This window comes from Vipera ursinii (genome assembly GCF_947247035.1).
Source record: "Vipera ursinii genome assembly, chromosome: 9".
NCBI lineage: Eukaryota > Metazoa > Chordata > Lepidosauria > Squamata > Viperidae > Vipera > Vipera ursinii.
The window spans coordinates 24,940,487-24,950,640 of NC_139523.1; the positions used below are offsets into that span (position 1 = coordinate 24,940,487).

At 53.0% G+C, this 10,154-nt stretch overlaps 1 protein-coding gene across 1 annotated transcript; it reads left to right on the plus strand.

Annotated features, from left to right (window-relative positions):
• Nucleotides 1-4,167: 4,167 nt before the first annotated feature.
• On the plus strand, nucleotides 4,168-9,385 carry LOC310644358 (interferon lambda-2-like; the record flags this gene model as incomplete). Its single annotated transcript, XM_083369249.1, has 6 exons — nucleotides 4,168-4,225; nucleotides 7,025-7,167; nucleotides 7,642-7,734; nucleotides 8,082-8,225; nucleotides 8,328-8,417; nucleotides 9,257-9,385. The coding sequence occupies 6 exons, from the start codon at nucleotides 4,168-4,170 to the stop codon at nucleotides 9,383-9,385; spliced, it is 657 nt and encodes a 218-aa protein (XP_083225375.1).
• Between the last annotated feature and the right edge of the window lie 769 nt (nucleotides 9,386-10,154).

Genomic DNA, 10,154 nt, shown 5'->3' on the forward strand with positions numbered 1-10,154 from the left:
CCATTACAGAATCCCTGTGGCCACGTGATTCCCATTCAGAGGTCCGGCAACTGATTCACATTTATGACAGTCAGAGCGTCCCAGGATCACGTGATCCCCTTTTGCGACCTTCGGACAAGCAACCTCAATGGGGAAGCCAGATTCACTTAACAATTGTGTGACTAGCTTAACATCTGCAGTGATTCACTTAACAACTGTGGCAAGCAAGGTCGTAAAATGGGGCAAAACTCACAACAACTGTCTCACTTAGCAACAGAAATTTTGGATTCTATTGTCATAAGTCAAGGACCACCTGTATGCCCCAACTGCTCGTTTCGCAAAGGGAATCAAATGTCCAGCAATGTCCAGATGCGGCTTCACCGAAACCGCTTGCCAGAGGCCGAGAGGCAATTCTGCTGAGTGGAAATAAAGCTGGATTTTTTTCCTCTGCTTTTTCTCCTTCAGCTGGAGTTCGGGTCACCTTTCCCTCTCCCAGTTTCCCTGCAAACAGCTCCAGGATCGATGCCGTTTAGGGAAGGACGGCACTAGCAGATCAACCGCTCCGCTTAATCTGGGGGTGGGCTGAGTGACTCCGTGGTGGGCATCTCTAAGAGGTTTGCCCTGGAAGGAAGAGGCGGAGGCAACCGAACTGGGAACGCCAATGAACAAACCTCAAAATGGTGGTTGAAAGGCACCTGGAGTGGGGGCCCCACCGGCCACAGGGGTGTCTACATCAGCCGGGGGGGCAGCTGATCCAACAACTGGCCCCCGGCCCACATCTGGACAGGTCCGCCCACAAAACGCTTCTCCCGAAGAGGCCCCTAAGGTGCTTTTGGTGGGGACAGGAGTGGACGGATCCTGCCTCCGGCCCATCCCCGGGCCCTTCCTGGTTCAGGGGGAGAAAGCGGAAGGGAAGCAGGCAGACAGGGTGGTCCAACATGCCCACCAGGACAGAGGAAGGGGGAGGGGGAGGGGTCTATTCCCCCCCCCGCAGACAGGGATCCCTTTGGAGCCCTTCTTCCTGGATCCCAAAAGGTGCTCAACAATTGTAGGAGGAATCCCCGACTGCCTCTCTGCCTCCAGGGCTGCACAGCTACGGGATGCCTTTCATGGTCCCAGCCCCCCACCTCAATTCCCCAGGCCAGCATGGGAAACACGGTTGATTTGACCTCTACCCAGGCCAACCCCTTGGGTGCCTGGGCAGAGGAGGTGCCAGGCCCCCCTTCTGCCAAAGCCCTGGCTTTGACCTGCCTCGCTTGGTCCGGGTGAAACGGGGTCACCCTGGAAGAAGGGGCCCCGCCCTCCATGGTTGGTACTAATGCAGGTAACCCTCGGTTTACAATGGTTCGTTTAGTGATCTTTCAAAGCTGCAACGGCACTGAAAAAATAACTCATGGCCGTTTTTCACACTTAACGACCGTCACAGCATCCCCGTGGTCAAAATTCAACCACTTGGCAACAGACTCATTTTTATGACCATCACAGGATACCAGGGTCATGTGATCAGTCAGTGGGGAAACCAGATTCACTTAACAACTGTGTTACTAACTTAACGACCGCTGTGATTCACTTAACAACTGTGGCAAGAGAGGTCATACAATGGGGCAAAACTCCCTTAACAAAATGTTTCGCTTAGCAACAGAATTTTGGGGCTCAGTTGAGGGCATATGTTGAGGATTACCTGAAAGATCCTTACAGATCACTTACTTTTCTTCCCGTCCTGATGGATCCACCAGTACCCATTTACCGGATTCCCCGTGCGCTTAATGAAGGGCAGCTGGAAAGACCCTTAATGGCGATCCAGGCCACACTGCCACCTGGGGAAGGTGCCCTCTGGATGGGCAGCTGTCCATCCTCGGCTTAAAATAGAAGTCCGGAATCCATTAATTCCACAGGTGAAGTCCTGCATGCCAGGAGGAGCCCACCTTGCCTTACCTCCGTGTCCCAACAGGTGAGGCTGGTGGGACCCCTGCCAATTGGCTGGGCGCCTGGTCGTTGGGAAGGTACATCCGAACGGCATTCCGAAATCCTTTCGAGATGACTTTGTCGATCATGGAGTCTCCCTTCCTGAGGAATCCTGGAAACAGGAGGAGGAGGAGGAGGAGGAAGGTGGGACTCAGCCCTTCACCCAGGTATTTGCTGGGGCTCCTTTGGAGGAAACAGCAACAGGCAGTAAATTATGTGGAGATGATCACATTTTGCAACCTTGGGAACTTTAAGACTTGTGGACTTCAACTCCCAGAAGCTGGCTGGGGAATTCTGACAGTTGAAATCCACAAGTCTTAAAGTTCCCAAGGTTGGACACTTCTGTTACATCACTGTTACGTCATTGGACGTTGCATGCATTGGCATCCTTCAGTCTGGAGAGACGATGGTATCGTGCTCTGGGAAGAGGTCCTAAAGCAGCGTCTGGTGTGGCTAAAAAGGCCAATGCGAGAGTGGCGGTCCCTTCCACACGGCGGGCAGATACAATCTGTCCCCTGTCCAGCCCCAGGTTTCGCTGGTTCCGGGGCTGCCTCTGTGCCTCCGCCTGCCGCACAGGTGTCTCTTCGAATTGGAGAAGGCCACGCTGCGTCTTTAGCCTCCAGGATGAGCGATCAGAGGTCAAGGTTTCCCAGCTGCTAATGTCCATCCCCAAGGCCTTTAGATCCCTCTTGCAGATGTCCTTATATCGCAGCTCTGGTCTCCCTCTGGGGTGCTGTCCCTGCACTAGTTCTCCATACAGGAGGTCTTTCGGAATCCAACCATCAGCCATTCTCACGACACGTCCAAGCCAGCGTAGACGTAGACTGTTACATCACCTCTGTTACATTACATCACTAATGCTTCTTTGGGGCCATTTTGCCCCCTTCCTCAAGCATTTGGCCCTCAACCCACCTCCCCAAATTGCAGGGGGGCACCCTGGAAGCTGATCTCCCCAGCAGAGGATGGGCAAGCTTATCACCTGGGCCCAGAGACCAGACCCGCCAGTGGCTCCTCCCACCCATTATGACTCCCAAGGAGGGTGCCAACTACTAGGGCACAATGTCCGCTACCCATTACAGCCGTATCTTTTTTCTCAAAACAATCCCTGAAGAACAGGAATGGCGTCAGGGTGAAGAAGGGGTGCACCAACCAGCCCTTGCCCATCTGGAAAGGCTGGAGGGTGCTGGGAGCCCAAGGGACAGCTGGTCTAACCCCCAAGTGGGCAGCGCAGGAGCAGCTGGGCTGCTTCTTCCCAAGTCCCCTGAAGGCCCCCAATGACCAACCCCTTCTCCTAGGGGTGCTGGGCCTTTAAACTGTTTTCCCCCAACCCAAGCAATAGAACTGGACTAGACCTCCAAGGTCCATCTCTGTTATTATGTTCTGTTCTACTGCTTGGGTGAGGGGGAGCAGTTTAAAGTCCCAGCACGCTCAGGAGAAGGCAGGGGGCTTGCTGGCCTGCAGGGGACCTGGAAGACGTTCCCTGCAGTCTACCAGAAGGCAAGACAGAAACAACGGATAGAAACTCATCAAGGAGAGAAGCAACCTGGAATTAAGGAGAAACTTCCTAACAGTGAGGATAATTAACCAATGGAACTACTTGCCTCTAGAAGTTGTGGGTGCTTCCTCACTGAAGTTTTTTAAGAAGAGCGTGGACAACCACCTACTTGAAATGGGATAGGGTCTCCTGCTTGAGCAGGGGGTTGGACTAGAAGACCTCTGAGGTCCCTTCCAGCTCTATTCGGATTGATTGATTCTTGCTTCCCTCTCGGCCAGGGCTGGAAGCCTGGCCCGGAGAGTGGGCAGGCAAGGGGCCTCCGTGCTGGGTGGCCTCCACCGCTGGCCAAGGTCCAATCCTCCCCCTCCTCGGCCTGCCTGAAGCTTCATCGGCCTTGCTCAAACTGGCTCCGGAGTTTCACATTTTTGCGAAGAGAAGGGCGGAAACGCCAGGGCCGTCTTGCATACCTGGCACACCTCCCGTTGGCTCCACCTTTTGTAAAAGAAAAGGGCTTCCTCCAGCTATGACCTCACCTGGGAATCCCATCCAGATCGCTCACTTTCATTTTCTCTGGCTTGTTTTCCAAACGTCACCTGCAGGACTGGCTTATTTTCAGTATCCAACTGAAAACTGAAAAAAGATGGGTGCTATAAAAAGAGGAGACATGGAAGGCCCAGGACAGACTCAGGTGTTCTTAGCTGGGATTTTGGCCACCCGACGAGAAGAGCATGGACCTGAGCACAGAAGCCTTCTCCCTTCACCACGGGAGCTCATCCTTAGGGGCAGGTGAGTCTGCAGCTGCTTTCTGGAGGTCCCCTTTGCAGCCAGGATGGTGGGCGCAAATTCTTGGAGGTCTGGGGAAGATGGAGGCGGACCTCAGGAAGTCCTGGACTTTGGGTTGTGCAGGGGCTCAAGGAGGTCATGTCAAGGTGTGGTGGGTCCCAGAGCCTGCTCCTTCCTTGGCTTGGACATCCGTGCTTGGAACACACTCGGCAAGGCCGGAGCCCCGGCCAACTGGATGTGACCCTCCAGCGGCCGGAGAGGGCGGCCCGTGCCGTTGGCCGAAGGCCCCCCCAAATGGCAGGAAATTCTTCTCTCTCTTTCTGCAGCAAAGAGCAGGTAGCACTGGGAATTCTAGAGATCTAAAAGCCGCTGAGTAAGTTTAATAAGAACAGTATGTAACTCTTTAAATTAGGGTTTATTTATCCGCTCTTCACAAGAACTGCCTTTCATTTGAACGAAACGTCCTTTTCCAAGCTGGTGTCTTCCAGATGCGTTCAACTAAAACTGCCATAAGCCCGAGGAAACTATGGGAGTGGAGGACGGAGCCACTGAAGGGTGTCAGATGGGGGAGGGCCGCTGCACAAGGGGGCTTCCAGGGTGGGGTCCAAGAGCGAAGGCGATGGCCGTGATTTTCTAACTGAACCTAATACAGGCAGTGAACCCAAAATTTCTGTGGTTAAGCATGACATTTGTTGTGTGTTTTGCCCTATTTTACGACCTTCCTTGCCCCAGTTGTTAAGTGAATCGGTGCAGTTGTTAACTCAGTCACACGGCTGTGAAGGGAATCTGGCCTCCCCATTCACTTCGCCGGTCAGAAGGTCACCAAAGGGGATCACGTGACCCTGGGACTCTGCGACCATCATAAATACAAAACAGTTGCCAAGTGTCTGAATTTGGATGAACTGTTGTTAAGTCAAAGGTTGAGGCCCAGAATTGTAACCCTCACCTTGACTTTGGGGTTAAAACTCTCTGGACACTCAGTCGCTTCTCTCCTTGGTGATAAATGATCAAAATTAGGCGGAGAATCCCGCAGAGGGATTTGGGACCTGAGGGAGGGCAGGTGTCCCGATCCTGCCACCCCCCAAGGACCGTTCCCTGCTGCCTCCCCCCCCCCCCACGTCCTCCTGGGTCGGGCATTCTAACTTCCCAATGCCAATGTACTTCCAGAGAGATAATGGGAGCCCTAAGCAGTGACCAACGGCTCTGGGGTGAGGGGGTGAGGGCTGGGCGTCAAGGCCTTTTGCCTTTCCCAGAAGATAATCTCTGTAGCTCTGGGCTGCTCTGCAGGGTCCTCGGTGGTTCCTGAGGTTGGGTTTGTTTTGTTTTTCTTTTGCAAACGTTTCATTACCCAGCTACGTAACATCACCAGTATGAGGAGCGGGAGACTTGCTCCCTCTGTGTACAGCAGTTCGTCCTCACAGGGCTGGTGGGGGTGGTTTTCTTCTTGGTAGTGCTTTGATCAAAGTATTGTCTTCCACCGGATTGTTTTTCTGGGGTTAATCCCTGCTTATTGGGGCTTAATTGCTAGAGAGGACACGTTCTGGTCTTTTTGTTTCCTTCTTAGCCTCTTTATAGACTTTATAGATAGACGAGTTTAAACGTAACAACGAAAAGGCACTTTGCATTATTGGACTGACGCTGAATGACCGGCAGCTTGTCCATATTCGTGGTGAGGAGTCTGCTGCTAAGTGTTGGGACATTTTGCGAAGGCTTTATGTTCGCGACAGTGTGGGTGCACATATACACCTTACACGCAAGCTGTTTAGGGCTCATCCGCAAAAGAATGGAGATATGTTGACCCATTTAAACTACATGAAGGGTGGACAAGAAGCCCTACTGAACAGGAAGCTTCCAAGGGGTTGTAAAACCCCGTGGTTGCCTCTCTTTGTAGGTTTAGTACTGAAGGTAGACTGATGAATATGGAGGCTTCATTTAGATGTTAGAATTAATTTCCAGGTTGTAGCCGTTCAGCATTTTATGCAATCAACAATCAGCCCTGTGGCATTATTAGCATCTTTGAACGACGCGAGGGATAACTGTAGCATTTGAAAGTTGGCATATCCTCAGAATTTGTATTGGCATCACTTCCTTCCATGCACCAGTCTGATGGGAGGAAAACTTCCAGAAAGTTCCTCCTCCCGTTCATTAGAAAAGGGTTACCAGCATCCATCAGTCCTTCTAAAACAAGCATGGGCAACTATGGCCCCTTTACAACCTGTGGACTTCAGTTCCCAGAATTCCTGAGCCAGCCCCCTTCAGAGCTTTTTCCAAAGATTTAAAAGACCCTGGATTAGCGAGTCTTCCTTTTGGAGGTCCTACACAGTCCCCCCCAACCCTTGCAATACCTGCCTTGTGCCTCACACCTCATAGCCCTGACCCGCCTCCTGCCATGCCCTCCCTGACCCTTGCCACACCTCTCGTGCACCCCAAGCCCCTCCCTGACCCCAATGTACCTCTCACACGCACCCCTCACTCCCTCCCCCACCGAGTAGCAGCCACGTACCTGTTTGCTGGTCTTGGACTTGCGGGAATCTGGCAGGGAGCCTTGGTGGCGATGGTTACGGCAGGATGGTGCATCAGCCCAGAATCAGCCCCAATTTTGCCCAATTCCAATACCGCGGCAGCCGTGGGTCCCAGAGTTTGGATGCCTTCTGTAGGTTGGCCCACTTGAGGTATCCTGGTTCAGGGATGGATGCCCTGAGATGCTCCGCTTTGGGCGGTTGAAGGCGAGTTTCAGTAGTAGGGAGAGGTTTGGCTTTGGAGAAGTGAGCTGCCCATCCTCTAACTGCCCCTCTGCTTCAGGTCCCCAGAAATGGCTGCTGATTCTCTTGGCCCTGGTGATCCTACTGGAAGCCCCCCGGGTCCAGAGTCGGCCGGTCAGATCCTGCCATTTCCCCCAGATCCCAGAGCATTCGGACGCCTTTAGGCAACTCAGGAACCGATACGTAAGTCGCCCTCTGGAGCTGCAGATAAGGAGGGCCGTCTTCAGGCTGGGGAGGATGGGGGAGTGTCAGGGTTCAGAAAGCTGGAAGCTCTTGGGAGGGGCCCTTTTGCAGGCTGAGGGGTTGGGGGGAAGACCCTGGACAGAGCCCCCGTGGAGCCCCGAGAGGAATGGACCCTGAGGGACAGACAACTGGGGAGACCCTCCCAGCCCTGGGCGTTGACAATCACTGAAGGTGCTTTATTTTTATTTATAAAATGTATTGCTCCCCTGGTTAGAAAGGTCCTGCAAAGACAACCGTTGTGACTGGTCCACCTAGCGCCCTGCAGCCCAGAGCCCCACCGGCCAGGGCAAAAGGCCAGACAGAGAAGGCCTGCCAGCCACACGCCCCCCCAAGACCTCCCCCAGGCTGGGAGCTTCCAGGGCAGCCCTGCAGCTTCTTCTCTCTCTCTGACATTTTAACCTTTCCCAATTCCAGGAGGACGAGAGGTTCAAAGGGGGCGAACCCTGGAAAAACTGCACCCGCCACCACCTCCGCTTCCCCCGGGGGAAAATGCACCACTTGAGAAGCGTAAGTGACCTGGGGCAGCCCAGACACCAGCCAAGCAGGGGGAAGGAGAGCAGCACCTGGGCACAGATGCCAGCAAAGGATGGCATCGGGGCAGCCCGACCCCCAGGCCAGGATTTGGGGCACGGGGAGGACGTTCTCTGTGGATCTCTTTGGTCCATATCCCAAGTGTAAAAAATAATAAGATTTTGTTGCCTCCCAAGGACTTGGAATTGCGTGGTTTGGGCACGAGGGGTCCTTGGTGCTCTCTGAGCTTGCTTCTTTTCTTGTCTCACTTAGCAACAAAAAGTTTGGGCTCAGCTGTGGTTACCTCTATTCCCAAATAATAGATTATTATATTTTTTTGGTAGAAATGGGAAAAGCTGGAGGCCGTGGAAGCGGAGCTGGCCCTGGTCGTGCCCGTCTTGCAGAACCTCAGCGAGCCGCCCTTCTCCAAACTCGCCTCCAAGATTCTGGAGTTCCTACAGCCACTCAAGGACGCTCTGGCCCCCTGCGTAAGTGCAGCCCTGCGGAGAGGGCCCCTCCCCCTCCCCTCCCACATGGGGGGGGGGACGGGGAAAGACAGCCCTGGCTCACTCCTTTGCTCTTTCCTTCAGATCAGGCACAAACCTCCCCATGGGCAGAAGTCCAGCCACCTCCAGCAGTTCCAGGCAGCAATCCAGAGATTCAACCACAGCAGCGTCCAGGTGAGCCATGCAGGTGCCCGACTGCTTCGGAGCATCCTCTCTCGGTTGGGCAGGCAAGGAGCTGCAGAACTGAGCTTAGTGCACAGATAATACACACCCTCCTAAATGCACACCTGTATAAGTATCAATAAGATACTTTGGCAGTCAGATTGTTGCCTGGGCCAGCAAACAGCTTCCTTGGCTTCCATGAATGTATTTGCTGGGGTACCTGCAAGGGCCCTTATTCTTTGCCTGTGGTTTGTTGTTTTGACTCTTTCAGTCCAGCTTACCTGCCTAGATGAATTTAATTTCTTTTACTGTTTTCTGGATTTTTTCAGTCTCCCAGAGTCTAATCCAGCGTTTTTCAAACTTGGTAACTTTAAGACTTGTGGACACCCAGAATTTCTCAGCCAGGATGTGCGGACTTCTACTTTCACATTTCATGCCGGCTGGGGAATTCTGTAATTGGAAGTCCACACGTCTTAAAGGGGTCAAGTTTGAAAACCAGCGGCCTAATGCAGAGTCTCCAAACCTGGCAACTTTAAGACTTGTGGCCTTCAACGCCCAGAATTCCTCAGCCAGCATGAATTGTGGGACTTGAGGTCCACGCGTCCTGGTTAGGGAATTCTGGGCGTTTTAAATCCACAAGTCTTAAAGTTGCCATGTCCGAAGACCCCTGGTCTAATGGAATGGGTGCCTCTCACAAATTTATTCAGTCACCTTAAATTCTGAAGTGGGTTGGGCACCTTTACAGATCTGCTACCTGCAGAGGCTCTGTATTTGAAGGCAGAATGTCACTTGGCTGAAATGGCATTTGGGTGCAGATGGTTTATTATCTCTGCCCATTTCCTTCCTTCCAGCAGTCCCCGAAGTGTCTGGAGGCAGCGGTGGGCCTCAACATTGTGCGTCTCCTGGAAGAGGACATTTTCCAGCTCCAGCACCACTTCCACCACCACCATCACTTCCGTGCCACCACCCACCTAGGCTAGATCCTGCAGGTGCCGTTGTGCCCGCCAGCTGTGCCCAGCAAAGGCTCCCCAGATCAGAACAGCCGAAAACCACACCGACTCCTCCGTAAATGACATTTCTGTCCTGCCCAATTGCCTTCCGAAGAACCAGGATCAGGGGAGCTGCAGACTGCTCTGTATGTCGCAGGCTTTCCTCAACATGGTGACCTGCAGAGGCCTTGGGGATGATGGGAGCTGTCATCCCATGTGTCTGAAGGGCACCAGGGTGGAGGAAGTCTTAACCTCAAAATGATCCAGAGCAGCGCTTTGGATTCCCAAGCAGGCTTTTCAGGGATTACTTGTCTTATTTATGTCCTTCTACTCGCCTCAAAGAGCCACCTCGAGGCTCACCGCCTGGTGCGGAAGCTTCCGGGCGAATCTTCTGTGCACCCAGGCAACCTCTTGCCTCACCTTGGCTCTTCTCCCCTGGCAGGAGAAGCAGTCGTTCAAGTGCCTCGTGGAAAACTGTGATAGCCCAGTGTTGCAAAAGGGCTGCTATATTTATGTAATTTATTTTAATCTTCCTGGACCTGAAATTATCATGTTTGGGGCGGGAGGGAAGCGGGGGGGGAGACCCATTGTTTAAAGTGAGCGGTATTCATGAAATAAGAAGAATGTTATTTATTCATGCCTCCCCTTCTGCCCAGACTGGTTATCATTTCAAAATAATTTCAAAAGGGATCTATAAGTGAGCTCAGCTCATAAGCAAGGCTGACCTCTGTTGGAAGCCCCAGCCGTGTGAAGGGAATTA